A 16989-nucleotide genomic window follows, 5' to 3' on the forward strand; every position below is an offset into this window, starting at 1 on the left:
ACTTCCTGGTAAGTCGTCCAGGAATAGTCAAATATCTGACACAATTCGGTCAAATGCAAAACTAACCCATTTATCCTAGACGACTTATCAGTAAGTCGTCTAGGGTATTCTCTAGTTCTTTTTTTAACAAACAAAGATGACGACTTAAAAGTAAGTCGTCCGTTTGACCAGAAGACTTACCCGTAAGTCTTCTACAGCCAGACTACTTACGGGTAAGTCTTCTACACAAACAGATCTGGAAAAAATTTCAGTTTCATACCTTAAACTAGTGAGATGACTTCCTTAGCACACCGAGTCTTCTCCAACCACCCACAATCTCAAACGAAAGTAACCCACCAAGAATAGTATGCTTGAATGGCTCTATAAACCATAAAAAAATTTGAATCAAAAGCTTGAGTTTTTTGGATGAATATGGAGGCAAAGTGAAAGAGATGTTGTTTTTAGTTCATAACAAGTGAGAAAGAGAGTGTAAATCGATTTTAGGTGCATTAAGAGCTTCAAATTGGTTGTTCATGGTGGTTGGGGTATTGATCACAATGACAATCTTGTAATTACTTGAAGATGATGAGGGTGAGAGAGTAAAAATATCATTTTCGGAAAAAAAAATAAAAAAAATTTGATGGCATTTTCGTGAATATCATGAACTTGTGGGGTGAATATGACAAAAGAAAAATCCAAGAAAAGCATGAGTTAGTTTTAGGTTTGACTTTGAGTTTTGAGTCAATCTTGCAAAAAACCCTTTATTTTTTTTGTATATATTAAAAAAATATAAAAATTTGATTACCAATAATATTTTAATACACGCAACTAAGTTTTTTTGAAGTTTTTTTTTATAATTTACCATTAATTAATACGTTGAAAATGTTTAGAAAATATCTTTTTGAATTTTTTTTTTCTAAAACGTGGATCTTTTTGAAACGAAGGGACTATATTAGTAATATCTTCGAGATACAATTTAGATACTAGATTTATCGTATTAGAAAATACTGCAATATATATATATATATATATATATATTATGTTGTACATTTTACTCAAAAAATACACTTGATTTCAAAGAGTCGAGAAAAGCAGCCAATAAAGTTTCAATTAATTTAGGAGTAAAACAAGTTTTGGCTGAGAATTAACCACAACACAAAGTTATTAAAATGATGAGTCGACATGTATTGTTACTTATTGACATCATTTGTTTTCAATCCATACAAAAATTTCGTATTGTAAGAATCTATACTATTATTTATAAAGTGATTTAACTTATTTGTCATGATTTCCATGATTTTAAGTAATTTTTCTTATTTATCATGTTTTAATTAGATTTAAGCTGAGTCATTAATTTATTAATAGTTTTTAGTTGAATCCATAATTTATTAATTTAAATAATATAACTATAAAATATGTAATTAGATATATAATTATTTTTATTTTTCTTATTTGTCATGTTTTCTATGATTTTTGTCAATTTTGCTTATTTATCATGTTTTTATTAGGTTTTAACTTAGTCATTGATTTATTAATAATTTTTAGTTGAATCACTAATTTATTAATTTAAAAAATATCCATAATGAATTTATATATAATTAAAAACGAATTTTGATTTAATAATATTTAAATCTATATGTTATATTAAAATTCTTATTTTCTTATTTGTCATATTTTATTAGGTTTTAAGTTTTTATATAGATCATTGATTTATTATTAATTTTTAACTGAGTATTTATTAATTTTCACAAAACCCGTAATGAATTATATATATAATAAGTCACGAATTTTATTTTAATAATATTAAATTTATATGTTATATTAAATAATTAATTATAAACTAATATAATAAAATTGTGAAAATATATTTAAAAATTAAGAGAATTCTTATATATATTGTGTTTCTATCTGAAAACAATATTTTTTTATTATAAAGTTAAAAAATTAAGATATAAAACAATTTATAATTAAATATCAGTCAAACAAAATATTTATATAAATATATTTTCTAAACTATTTCTAATATACGAGTGTTTTAAAACTTTTAACACAATAATAAGTACATAGTTTGATGAACGTTTTTTTGACATATATAAATAATTTGATGTTTAAATTTAACTATTTAAAATCATAAATAATAACTTAACTTGTGCATGAGTTCAAAACAAATTTTTTTGCTTTTATTTTAAACAGTTTAAGTTTAATATGTGAAACACTATAGCTTCAGTTGGTGACCATTAGAAGAATGAAAAAAATGAAAAAAATAAAAAATAAAATTTCATTTGAGGAATTAAAAAAAATATGAATTTTTATTCAATTTGTTCCTTGCAAAATTGCATAGGAAAATTTTTTTCTTATAAATTCATTCTTCAATGGGAAATTTAGAAAAAAAAAATGGGATCTAGCTTTCAATAATTTGACTAAAATTTCAACATAACTGATGTAAATTTTGATGAACAAAGAATTTACCTTATTGTTTTTCTTCAACATATTCACCAATTAGAGTTTTATTATGCTGATTTTTGGATTAATAAGACCTAAAATAAGAAGTATTTGTAAGAAGTCCGCGTGTGCGGGTAAAATACCTAATTTGGATCGTGTTACAAAAAAAGAAGTAAGAATTTGGATCAGATACGGAATATTCGTAATTCTTAACATGAGAAAGCACACACACACACAGATAATTCATTGGTGCGTTTCAATTCCATACATGGTGCCAGCATATCCACAACAAGAAGAAAATCTTTCAAGTGCTGTGATAGTCTTTGTGCCAGATGTGCTCTTAGTACTTGTAATAATTAACCTCATATGTTTATTAATTCGACCTCGTATTATTCATTTTCTTTTTAAATGAGACAGTCCTGAGCCCACCTATAACGACAAATACGTGTTCTCGAGTAAAAACCTTAATTTATCATTAAGATTTATTTTTAGGAAAAATAAAACAAAAGAGGCTTTGATTTGAATTGTCGCTTTGTCAGCTTTCACTGAAAACCTTCTGAAAAACAATAATGGTTAATGATTATGTATCACCAATTTCGTAATTACTCTTCAAAACTGGGTAAATTCAAAACCTAAAAATTAAATATTGGGACTTTTCAAAAAAAAAAAAATTTTAATATTGGGACGTTAATATCAAAAGTGACAAAAATGTGGGGACTAGTTTACAAGTTTTTATATAATAAAAAGGAAAATTGAAAAGAAAAAAACAGTTGAGCTTAGGCAAAAAAGCCGTTTCTATTGCTTCTTTATTTCTCTTTCTCTGTGTGTGTCCCCCTTCCTTCTCACTGCGTCTCGATCTTCGTCTTTCTTTTGCGGTTTTTTATTGCTATAATTCTTCTTCTGTATGCATCGTGTTCGTTTTCTCAATCGATTTGACAAATCTTGAGAAAGATAGAAGACTGAGAAGAAGGTGTTGATTTTTTAGTTTGATTTTTTAAATGGAGCAGCTTGTTAACTTCATCATTCGACCCCCAAGGTGAAGAAGCTCTTTATTTTGTAGAACTTATAAAACTTACTTATTTTGGAAGTTCGAATTTTAGTTTCCTCTTTTACTATTTTTACAATTGGCTTTTTTGCATCAAGTTTAGAGTTTCAGATTTGAACTTATTTTAGTAACTTTATTTTTATGATTATAATCTCCTTTAGACCAGACTAGTTCAATTGGACAAGGTTAAATCACTCAAGAAAACTCTTTTCATCATCCAGTTCCATTACAAGATTTGTTCTTTTTGTTTTTGTTTTTGATGCCAGAGCTGAATACAAACCGGAACATGATCTCTTGGAACAGGAGTTCTTGCTCAAAGGGAGATGGTACCAGCGGAAAGATTTAGAGGTATATATAGAATCCCTTTGAGACTCTAGTTTTTTTCAGCCTTTAGACTCAACAAGAGTCTTTCATATGGAGGCTCTACCTTCATCTTATTTTAAAATACCTCTACATCTCTATCTGGCAAAATATCTTAAGCATTTAGTTTTTGAACCTCAACTCAGTGTTTAGCTTTATCTTTTATTCACCTAAGGTTTATAGGGGGATCTTTGTATCTGACAGGTGAAAAACATCAGGGGAGATGTCCTTAAGTGTAGTCATTACATGCCACTTGAGCGTCCCGAAGATAGGCCTCTACCTTGTGTAATATACTGCCATGGCAACAGGTAATCTTTAAATTTTAATCTTATTAGAATTTCAATCTGATCTCAACTGGTGAGATAAGATTAATAACTCATCCTGCAATATCTGTAATGATATTTGTACTTCAGTTGTTATAATTGATTGTTTATTGTCCAGAGATTCGACCCCTACTCCTTGGTTGTTGTTGTTGTTTTCTTTAATGACCCTTTGATTATTCTCAGTGGATGTAGAGCTGATGCCAGTGAAGCTGCCATCGTATTACTTCCTTCAAACATCACCATTTTCACGCTTGACTTCTCGGGATCTGGTCTCTCTGGCGGGGACTATGTCACATTGGGATGGAACGAAGTATGTGCCCCTCTGATTCTTCCTTTATATTTTTTTCTTCTCCTCTGTTATTGCTTAAAATTACAGCTGTCTGGAGGAAACAAGTAGTCCAAAGTCATATATCTGCTTGTCGATTGATATTTGTTCTCCTCTTGCGGTTTCTGATTCTTTTCATATCCAATTAAAATCAACGTGCCTATGCTACTTGGTTTGGTCTGTAGAGGTAACTTTCTGTTATCTAGTTCATGTTAGAGTGACAAGTGGGAAGATCACATGGGATTGTAGGTGTCCTTGATTAGGTTGTCGACAGTTAAATATTTAGTCTGAGAGTACTCACTTCTTTAATTATTGATAAACGTGATGTGGGTGTCTGCAGAAAGATGATCTGAAAGCGGTGGTTGAGTACTTGCGCACAGATGGAAATGTGTCTCTGATTGGCTTATGGGGTCGTTCAATGGGTGCCGTCACAAGGTTCCTTTTAAGCCTTTCATTTGTTGATTTACTTTTCAAGTCTTGCATGAAGCTTCAAGTAACTGGTTGGAACTGCTTACACTTATATTCTAGCTTGATGTATGGAGCTGAGGATCCCTCTATTGCAGCGATGGTTCTAGACAGTCCATTCTCTGATTTGGTCGATTTGATGATGGAACTTGTAGATACATATAAGTTCCCATTACCCAAGTTTACTGTAAGTTAAAAGTAAACTTGTAGCTTCTGCCTCTTGTGAGTTTTGTTTCCACATTATTTAATCTAAGCTGTTTTTTTTTGTATTCAGATAAAATTTGCAATACAATATATGCGGAGAGCTGTTCAGAAGAGAGCCAAGTTTGACATAACGGATCTCAACACCATTAAGGTAGCGAAGTCATGTTTTGTGCCAGTTTTGTTTGGACATGCCATAGACGATGACTTTATTCGCCCTCATCACTCAGAGCGTATATATGAAGCATACATAGTAAGTTATTCCATATTATCCTTTACTTCCTCTGAGCTTACCCTTGACCATGTAGCCTTTTTGATTATGGCAGGGAGACAAAAACATCATCAAATTCGAGGGAGGCCACAATTCACCGCGGCCACAATTCTACTTTGATTCGATAAACATCTTTTTCCATAACGTTCTTCAACCTCCAGAGGTGGTTGGGACCAGATTGTTTGACCCGCTGGATGATTATTTTGTCAAGGTAATGAAACTTGCAGTGTTGCATCAGACTGTTTAGTTTCTTTTGGAGTGTTTTTTGTCTCTTTTAGTGTGAGAAAGGTCAATGATGTTATCTGTTCTATGTTCAGGGCAGTTGCTGGAGTACCATGCAAGAACTAAGTTCTCAACCATCCTCCGCACAGAAAAGTAAGCCATCTAGGTTTTATATAACCATATGGCAACATCTTTACTCATTGGTTTCAGGTTTAGCTACAGGCAGTACCTCCGATGCAATCAATGAGGTCCGAATGAAAAGACCTATGAGTCGCACAGAGGTTGGTAGTTCGCGACTACGTTCTGCAAGTTTGCTTGCTTGCCTCTCCGTGGTATAATTATAAGCTTCTCCATCTCCGTGCTGATGGTACTTTATTACTTACTTTCAGGTTCCTTCGAACGTGCCATCTAATCAATCAACGTCAGAAACCAAGGTATACGATCAGCTTCTCTTCCTTTAATTTTATCTCTATCTGTTCATGTTCATGTTTATGGTCATAGGCCAGTGACTAATCAGTTTAATTCATGTATATGATGGCTTTACGATCAACAATAGTAGACACTAGTGCTTGGTTGACCAACTTCTGTACATATAAATCATTGACTGATATGTTTTTATTTCAGGAAAAAGAGAATTACGAAGTCTCCAGTAGTTCATCTTCTGATATGATCAGCTTTGATTTGTCTAACGGGGATCCATATCCTCCTCATCTCGCTGTAGCCTTAGATGATGATCAATATGTGGAGTTTCAAGTAGAGGAATTAGCAGATTTTCCATCTAATCCAGATGAAGAAGAGAGGGTGAGAATTATAAAAAAATTGGATTTGTTTCACCTTTGACCCCTCACCCCTCCTTATGACTTTGCTCGATATTCATTTCTCCTCACATATCTTAAATGGCTTCTTCAGATGCTGATGGAAGCGGTGATGAAATCGCTCAAGGACCTGGAGGTTGAAATTCATCAGAATAAAGAACCTTCCAAGACCACCGATACAGAGAACCCTGTAGAAAAAGAAGGTAATGCTTGTTCTACCACAAAACCAGAATCAGCACATCCTGAGACATTTTCTGCTTCCAGTCTAAGTAACCATGATGCACCATCATCTTCTGAACCCAATGCTACATCGGATTCTCTGCCAGGACCCGTAAATGGTAGTCAGGACACAGATGACGCCATTGACTTGTCATCACGTACAAAGGCAACAGTGACTGTGGTTGGACGTAGTAGCACATCAGGAAACGTCTTAGACGGGTTATTACGCCGGTGGGATCTCAATTTCTTCAAAAGTAGATAATATCATAAAGATGTGTTTTGGTTTGGGTAAATTAGAAAGCAAAGCTTTAAGTGTTTAAAGGTTTGTCACGTCAAGTTATCTTCTGATTATGATTTTATATGTTTTTTTCCATTTAATGTTACAAGAAAAAAATCATCTCTTGTGTAGAATCGAGATTCAGCAAAAAGAGAAGCCACAAAATAATTCTAAAAACGTGCATCTTTTATTAGAATTTTTTGACCCAATTTCCTATAGACTTGTTTGATCTGAATTACACTACTTGACACGAACCGATTCCTAACACAGCCAACTTGCTTGACTCAACATATGTTGATCGAGTCTACCAATTCACTCAACTACGAAATCCCAAAACCCTTTGTGTTTCTTTTTAATTTATGATCTAATGATATTCTTTGATGCTTATATCGTCAACCAAACATATGAAAATATTCCAAATCATCGCATCTTAATGTTTTCTTTTCATTCTCCGAATCCTATGCCACACATCATTCTCCATGTGTAATACATGTACACGATCGAATCAAAGCTCCACCACTGCATTAACCTATAAAACTCCAAATTCTTAAGCTTACATCTTGTTGCTGGTTAGACCAAAAGGTTTTTTTTTTTCTTTGATCAAACAAGCAATGCATTAACTAGAAGGGTTCTACCCACCATGAAGGGGGTTTCTTACAAACTGAGCGATAGCTGATTTTGCCACATAATCAGCCTCCGAATTAAAGTTGCGAGAAATGAAAGCAAAAGAAATGACATCAAAATAGGACATAAAGTGATAGATATCAAACATGATACCAAACAGTTCAGGTTGGCACCCTCTCGTCTTCAATAGTTTGATCAGAGATAAGGAATCATATAGAACCGCCAGGGATCAGACGTTTGAATAAAATGCAAGAGCAACCGCTCGGTGAACAACAATGGCTTCGGCCATGAGAGCTGATGATACGTGACTATGAGAATCAGATATGGTGGGGAGACTAACCGCATCATTACCACTGAAAAGGTCTTTTATCTTCTTGTTATGAACATGCAACGAGAAAAATCATCTTACATGTATTTTGATCATTACTCCTATTTCTGTGAACATTTACAAAGTAGTTGCATGTTTTCTCCTCATATTTGCAGGAAAACAGAGCAACTGTTGGGTGGGGGAGAGGAGAACATAAGAATATGGACCACTAGGGCCTGTCCGCGCTACGCGCGGATATACGTTAATACATAATGTTGGTTTTTTTGTTTGGAAAACTAATTATAAGTTAACAATTAGAGTTGTTGCACAGAAAAAAGTTAACAGTTAGAGTTATGGCATAAGATAATTTGATACGTATTAGTTTTCCAATAGTGTGTTGTTATTTGTATAGAATTCCAGAGTTGTTATTGGAACAGTCGCAACACTGTTGAGAATCACATCTTTATTACCATTTGCACTTCTATCATATATGTGAGTAAATATATTATTTATTGAGTAATGTGATATAAATATATTATTGTGTAGACAAATAATTTAAGTAGTATTTGAAAATGTAAACAAAGTGATTGATAGATGGGCTTGTAAATATAACTTCATATGAACTTGTTTTGCGCTTATTTTCTAAGTTATTAATCTTAAACTAAAATCCTAGAAAATGCGTATTTTCTTAAAAAAATTATATTCTAAGCAATTGCCTATTTAGACCATTTAGGAGATTTTGATGGGAGCTATTGAAAGTTATCTAGTGAGAAATGAGTTGTAGAGAGAAGATGAGATTTTCCTTTACCGAGGTGGCTTCATAGAAGATTGATTACGTTCTCTATGTTTGAATGATTTATTCAAGAATAAAAGTTTAAAAAATTAACTATGTTCTTTATGTAGATTCTATATCTAAATAAATTATTATAAAAAACTTGATCAACCACTTAAAAACTCGAGTTTGTAATGAGGGTATAACATAATTCTATTTGTTTGAGAAAGTAGTATTTTTGAAATATTTATAGAATACACAAATAATGTATTTGATTAATTGCGAGCATGGTAACATGGCTTAAAGCTGCATGTTGGAAGAAAAAGATAGTGCCTTAGGCTCCATGAAACAGACGTAACATTTCATTTGTTTGAAGTAATAGCATAAATCGCATCCTGATCCAGATCTGAATTTTTTTTGGGGTGGGGGGTTGAAACATTTTTAAAGACCTTTTTATTAAATGAAATTTCTTCATAATTTTGGTTATGGCTACGTAACATTGTAGACATTGGTCGTTGAAGTTTGGCCAACTCCAAAGATGATATATCTTGTTGCATTGGCCGTCCTTTATCATTTGGCTATGATTTTTGTAGTGATATCTCCTGTTGGATCGTCATTTAGGGTGAGCATTTCTAACGTGTGATGACTATAACTTAATATGTTTATTATTACTCCTATGAGTTTGTAAATATTAATTTATTTTATAGTTTTTCCAAAAATAATTATTTATATAAATAATTTGAAGTTTGGCCAACTCCAAAGATGATATATCTTGTTGCATTGGCCGTCCTTCATCATTTGGCTATGATTTTTGTAGTGATATCTCCTGTTGTATCGTCATTTAGTGTGAGCATTTCTAACGTGTGATGGCTATAACTTAATATGTTTATTATTACTCCTATGAGTTTGTAAATATTAATTTATTTTATAGTCTTTCCAAAAATAATTATTTATATAAATAATTTATAGTAATATACTAATGGTTATAAGTTAATATTCATTACCATATTTATTGGTGCACAAAAAAAATCATTACCATATTTAAAAACTTGCAAAATATAACTTTTTAAAAGTAGAATTGTACATGTCACAATTTTATAGATATCGTTATATTTTTAAAAATTATGTCATATTTTTTTTAAAAAACTGAATGTGATAGTAGCATATATCAACCATTTCGTAATTAATGTTTAGAAATCGGTTACATTTATTTTAGTGAGTCAAATTCGTTCAAAAAAGAAGTACCATTTAAATAATAAATGAATAATCAGAGATACATATCATTTTTATATGGTTATTGGATCTTAAAAATGTATAATGCTTAGGATTTGGTGTTTTAAGAAAATATAATAGCCATTCGTTGTAAAAAAATGATATGGATTTAGTGAAAATTTAGATTTGAACATTTTTTACATAAATATATTTTACAACTGTGAAGAAAAGTTAAACTTTTACATTTCTAACAAAATATGATTTTACAGTTGAAACGAAAAAATAATATTTTATATTTTGATAAAGTAACATTTTTAATGAAAATATGTAATTTTTTTATTTTTTCAAGGATAATTATAAACTTTAATTATGCATGTTTGCTTGCATCTAAATGATCTGTGAGTAAAATATATGCCACATTTTCTAATCTTAAATGAATCATCTCAATTTATAGTCTGATTTGATTCAACCAATTAACTTCGATAATTTTGCTTTAGTGTGTCAAATTATTCATCTCATTGTTTCTAATTTGTATTATTAAAATTATTCAGAATACTTGATTTTGTCTTTTTCGCTTACTTGATCAACCGGTGTAATCGCGTTAATGGAGATCGCTCCATTTTCGATTAGATTCAAGCTCTACGATCAACTCGAGCTTCTGGAGTTTCCCAATAAGTTCTTCATCAAACCCGTAGATTCGCATCATCAAGGCTTCTCCGTCGATCGCCGCGACGTCAACATCAAACCTCTCGACGGTATCAATCTTCCTTCTCACATATCTCTATATCTGTTTTCTGTTTTGATTAATGAAAATAGCTGTAGCAGGAAAACTATTTCGGACAGGAATCTGTATTTCATTTCGCGAGCTGTTGTGTTTGATGTGACTATTCAGTTGATCTATTTTGCCAGAATAGCTTCTCACTTCTTCTTCTCAGATAGATCTTTGAGTATTGCCAGCCTCACCACCCCTCTGGCATGATCCATCGCCGATCGTTTTAGCTTCTTCGTGTTATTCACCGGCACCACTGTTGATTTCACCTTTTTGATCCACCGGAAAACTTCTTCACCGTTTGAACCTCGATACAGCTTCTATAGCCGCGTTAACCGCATACCAATCGTCAAAATCTTGGCCTTTTTGCTTTTTTTTTTGGTTTTGTTTTTGGATTTCTCGTTTTGAATGAGTTATGGAACCACTGGAGAATTGTGGTGGCTGTGGCTGTGATAAAGCGACGTTCAAGACGGTGGAGAAGATATATTCAACAATAAACCAATTCTTCAGAATGTGAGGAAGTAGATCCGTATTTGCAAGCTGTCATCAGCCAACTTTCGAATAGGAGAAGGTTCGAGGTGGCTATGTTGGTGTTCATGCTTCGAAGAGAATGTGAAGATTGATTTGTTGGAAGTGATGCACTTCATGGAAGATCAAAACCTTATTTTATAGATCAAGCTTTCATGCGTTTATGGAGAAATGAAGGGTCTTGAATGCGGGATAGTGGGGGAGAGTGGGGTAAAGACTTAAATGCATTTTTCTTTGAAGGCGGTGACTATGTTCCGTATGGGGTTATGACAATGGGCCTGTTATATAGTTTAATTATAGAAATCCATTAGTAGAGACCTCAATTAATGAAACCGAAAGAGTGATTTTTCGCAAAACGCAGAGTATAAATAAAGAGGGACACGTGTCGGCGTGAAAAAGCTCGAATTTCCTAGGTGGAATCTGACGTGGCGCGTCCTGGAGAGAGAAAACTCTCTTAGATATAGATAGATAGATAGATTTGATCAAAACATTCTATGATGAGCGAAGATAATGTGTTCAAGACAACTCGGGCTTGAGACAAAGTTAATATCTTTAAATTTTTGTTTCCTGTAAGCTCTTAGACTCAATAACCGCATTGCTTCTCCAATGATTCATTGATTGTTAAACAATGGCGTGATAAGCCAAACGTGCCAGAGAATATATCAAAGTTCTCAAGCTCAGATGCTGTCTCAAAGACAAGTCTCTAAGTCATTCTTTATGCCAAGGTTTTGGAAACTCTTGAGCCGACCATGTTCTAAAACCAATGATACATTTATAATACTAAAAAACAAATTCTATTTTACACTCGTTTTTTTTCTTCTCAATTCTCTCATATTTTTTCTTGTCAAAAGACTATCCGGCTTCGTCTTTTCTCAGCTAGAAATCTATAATATAATGAGGCAGTTGCCTCATTCCTGAGACGTCACGTCAGCATTTTGGTGGATTTCACTTTTAAAAAGTGTGAAAATGTCAAGTCTGTGGCTCGAACCTGGGTTATTAAGATATAAACACCAACATTTATACCACTAAACTAAATGATACTTTGTACATTGATGGCCGAAACTAATATATATTTATGAAGGTCGGAAACCTTAGCTTCTTCGGTTTTCTCTGTGGGCCGGGCCTACAAGTGTATTATGAGTTTCATTTTTAAATGAGGTTCATCAAGTTATATGAAAAAAACAACAATTATAGTTTTTCCATATTGTAAACTGTCTTCGTTTAACATGAGTTTAGGTTCTTTTCATCATTGTCTCAGACAAGTCTGAGTTACAGAGTTGCGTCGTATGTATGTTCGTAATCTATTTTTTCACAGGTAAACTCTTCATCTTCCCATCTTAAATCGCTTGATCTTAAATGTTCCTGATTTGTAGCCTTTCTGTAAACTCTATATATATATGATTCTCATCTTTGATGAACCCAATCTGCATCTCTACAAAACTCATTGATTCCTCTTAGCTTTAACGATCTTCTAGAAAATGTCTTTCTGCCTCTCCAGTTCCTAAAACCGGCGTTCCCGGCAACCGTCACTCAACCTTCGAGTCTCTCCGTGTTGGTTGTAGTAGTCAGAGCATACCATCTAACCTCCTCGCTTATGGGATTCCCTGAACTTTAAGAAAGACAATGAGTTTATGGGAATCACGGTTCTCTTCCTTGATGAAAATGTAAGTTAATCTTCGATTTATCACACTTATTTAATATAATTGTTTTTAATTGATTTTATGATTCTTTGTTAAATAATATTATTTGCAGATTTCGTGATTCATGGGTTTATTCCCGCCAGACGTGCTAATCATTACATGCCATCTTTGAAAGCCGGTTCCATTGAGAAAGTCGATCGTTTTGAGGTTGGTAGGTGCTCAAGCATGTACATGATAATTGATCATCCATTCCTCATCGTTTCATCTCAGCAACTATTATTGATGAAGTCATCACGAGTGCTCCTAAGATCAATCTCCAATCGTAATTAGTCTGTTTGACAATTTCCAAGTGATTGCGAACACAAACCTAGAACTCCCAAGTATATTATCATATTGCATCTGGGTTTATAATATGTTTCGTTATCATAATTGATATTTAAACTCGCAGATGTAGTTGGGCAAATCCGTTTTGTCAAAGGCTCTGACCTTAGCAAAGAAACAACTCGAGTCGTTATTCGTCTCCTCATTGATCCATACAAAACAATCAACACACTATTCCTTTTATATTATTATCTATATTGTGCTAACATCAATAATCAAAAATATTTCCTACCCAAATTATGTGGTCGTCTATTTATCTCCCTTACTTATCAAACTAATTTTACACAAACCTTTATTTTACAGTTTAAAAGAAACCACAACAACCCAAACAATCAAAACACCAAAACTAAAATTCCAAAAAAGACAAATCATTAATGATCACTTCTCTTTTTTGTCTAATCTTAGAAATAAACTTCAAAACAAATATACCAAATCAATCACCTCAACTAAAACTCAACGACACATACATCGAGTCATCTAAACAAATACAAACTACACGGCCAGCTATTTAACAATTTACAAACTTACTTTCGCAACGACACATACATCGAGTCATCTAAACAAATACAAACTACACTACCAGCTATTTAACAATTTACAAACTTACTTTTGCAACGAAGAAAACGAAGACGATAACCAAGATCAATGAAATTACCTAAACAAAAAAGGCAGAGTAAGTTATGAACTCTGATAAGTACAACTAACAATGATTTTTGTTTACATATTACCCATCAAATAAAAGATAAACAAACACAACCATAAGACGAGATATAATGGCTAATCCCGACAGACACAAAGGCGGTAACAGCATTTCCACATGCTCACTCCTCTTGTCTTATAAAAATACTCAGAACTGTCACTCATTTTATAGTTATTTCTACAAGTCTTCATGTATTTGTTTTAAAGGTTCGGCAAGAGCAACAAATTTAAAAATAAAATAAAAACATATAAAAAACATAATAAGGATAATAAAAATTATTACTTAATACACACAACTTACACAACTAAACTGGAAAAAAAATATCGAAAAACAAAATGTACTCTCAACAACTTTAATATAATTTATGTACTCTCAACAGTACAAGAAACAAATTAAAAAGACAAACAAACAATAAGTCTCACTGACACAGCAAACAACAACACGAACTATATCAATCACATTACTAACACAATTTAGTCCTTTATAAGTGGAGAACAATGCATACACAGTTCATCATCACAATTATAACCCTATAACGATTAAAAAAAATTGAAAAACAACTCAAAACACAAAATTCACAACTACAATAACCCTAGCAAATATTGAGATGAAACAAGAACTCTGTCCAGCACGGGGGCAATGCCCCTAGTGGTATAAAGTAGGCCCGAAACTTTTATCCGAGATCCGGATTCGATCCGAGATTCGATCCGGATCCGATCCGAAAATCAGGATATCCGGAGGGGCCGAATCCGGATCCGGATAGTAAAATGTTGGATCCGTCAAATTCGGATCCGGATCTGGATATTTTAATTTTTTAGTCCGGATATCCGGATTCGTAAGTTTTATTAATAACTATTTCAAAAATAGTAATATCCATATATAAAAATTAATTTTATTTAATATACTTTCATTTTTGTAATAGTATATATAAAGTTTGTGTAAATTTTGTAATATTATACATAGAAATAATTAAAAACATTATATATATTTTTATTTTTAAATTATTGTTAATATTTTATATATATTGATATTATTTTTTATTTATTTTAACGATCCAAATCCGGATCCGGATATCCGCCAGATATTACAATTTTTAGAAGGATGTCCGACATCCAGATATCCGAGAACCCCAGATCCGGATAAAGATAGTAAAATTATGGATCCGCCGGATAAGGATCCGGATCCGGATACCTTAATATTGCTCGGATACCCAATCCGTCTCAGGCCTAATATAAAGTCTACAAAATTAAATTTAGTAATGTAGTATATATGTCTCCATTTATTTTTTGCTTTAAGCCTCCAAAATTTCAAGACCAACTGCGGAAAATCTTCAATCGGCTTGGTTCAAGCCAATGAAATATTTGCTACCTACCCCTATTTTTATAGACTCCCATTTAACAAAAGTATAAATACACTATATATATTATATAACCCACTAAAAATATATATATAACCCACTTTGGTTTTATTGTTTAAGTAACTAATTAATTCATTGTGCTAAACACCACAACAATTTATTGGCCCAATAAATAAGGAACAATCTGGATTACTAAAAATCTATTTTACACTAATTTTTTTTTTCTTTTTTTTTCTCTACTCTCTCATATTTTTCTTGTCAAAAAAACTATCTAGCTTCGTCTTTTCTCAGATAAAAGAGTCAATAAAGTCAAGCTCCCATTAATTTTTATACTGGAAAATATAGATAACAATATTGTATATATTAATATATGTAGGCAGTAGCTAATGTAGAAATTATTTAGACTGGGAGGAAAGAAATATAAATATATTTAATTAATTTTTAACATTTTTAACCACATATTATAATATATAATAGTTAATATATAATATATGTTTCATATATATACATATATATATATATTATTGCTATTTTGTTTTAATAAAATATATTTTATAGGTAAATAAATTATATTTTAGTTAAAATAGATGAACGGTTAGACCCGGATGATATAGTTGTATTTTAGAATGTCATAGTTTTGAATCCTAAATTTTTAAATTGATATTACAGTATAAGCTCTATAAATTAATTATGTTGAGATTATCACATTTTATAGAGTTATTAATTTATAAAATGTTTCCTTTTTTGATTTTTCTATTTTAGAGTATATCGTTTATATAAAATAAGAAAATAATTAATTTTACCTATATACATTAATTAATCTTTTTTGAAATTTGACTTTCATATCATTTTTTATATTTTTGTGTATATGAAATATGTTTTATATAGTTTCATTTTGCATATAAAAACAATAGAATGTTTGTTTGTACTTATATAAAATTTGTATATATATAAATTATTAGTTTATACTTTTAATGGAACCATATATTTACACATATTTTTCTTTAAAAAAATATTATTTTATTATTTTATTGATTTGTGTAATTTTTTGAACTGGCCTAATTCGAGACCTGGAGAATTTATTAATTTATAATGTTTATTAATTTATCGAGTATAATTTATAGAATTTCTACCGTATATACACAGACTTGTATTATTCTGTAGGTGTTATTTTATATAGTATAGTGGTATCGGACACGAAGAAAACAACAAGCTAATAGTGAAATGCTTGACGTCACTGATTTTGTCATGAATAATGTGATTAACTAGACGTAGTTGTAATATATATTTTAGTGGAACAGTTCATTGTCATATTTTTTCTTTGCTCATATATAATGTATACATTGTATTAGGCCTGGGACTTATTATCCGAGATCCGGATTCGATCCGAGATCCGCTCCGGATCCGCTCCGAAAATAGGATATCCGGGGTGCCCGGATCCGAATCCGGATAGTAAAATCTTGGATCCGTGCAAACCGAATCCGGATCCGGATATCGTAATTTTTAGGTCCGGATATCCGGATCCGGATCCGTATTTTTAAAATACATTAAATTTTTAAATTTTATTAATATTTATATTTGATATATTAATATTTATACATGAATTAATCTTATAATATTATATTTTAGTTTTACAATATGATATTTTTTGTTAAAAAATTAATATTTTTTGTTAAAAAATTATTTTTAATTATTTTGACGGATCCGGATCCGGATCCGGATATCCGCGGATAATAGAATATCGAGACGGATATC

The 16989-nt window shown here is 31.7% G+C and overlaps 1 protein-coding gene across 5 annotated transcripts; it reads left to right on the forward strand.

The window, feature by feature from the left end:
- The first annotated feature begins 3195 nt into the window (after nucleotides 1-3195).
- LOC106337066 lies at nucleotides 3196-7058 on the forward strand. Of its 5 annotated transcripts, none has more exons than XM_013776091.1 (13): nucleotides 3196-3457; nucleotides 3733-3814; nucleotides 4031-4134; nucleotides 4333-4459; nucleotides 4815-4909; nucleotides 5003-5126; nucleotides 5214-5393; nucleotides 5467-5622; nucleotides 5729-5914; nucleotides 6023-6067; nucleotides 6258-6434; nucleotides 6543-6651; nucleotides 6775-7058. In XM_013776091.1, exons 1-13 carry the CDS (start codon nucleotides 3420-3422, stop codon nucleotides 6927-6929), a joined length of 1578 nt encoding a protein of 525 aa, XP_013631545.1. In that variant the 5' UTR covers nucleotides 3196-3419; the 3' UTR covers nucleotides 6930-7058. The 5 variants fall into 5 exon arrangements, with proteins under 5 accessions (XP_013631545.1, XP_013631543.1, XP_013631544.1 ...); XM_013776089.1 differs by having other exon boundaries at nucleotides 5729-5786; nucleotides 5850-5914; nucleotides 6543-7058; XM_013776090.1 differs by having other exon boundaries at nucleotides 5729-5786; nucleotides 5856-5914; nucleotides 6543-7058.
- The last annotated feature ends 9931 nt before the right edge of the window (nucleotides 7059-16989 follow it).

Source organism: Brassica oleracea, chromosome C4, assembly GCF_000695525.1.
Source record: "Brassica oleracea var. oleracea cultivar TO1000 chromosome C4, BOL, whole genome shotgun sequence".
In the NCBI taxonomy this organism is placed as follows: Eukaryota; Viridiplantae; Streptophyta; class Magnoliopsida; order Brassicales; family Brassicaceae; genus Brassica; species Brassica oleracea.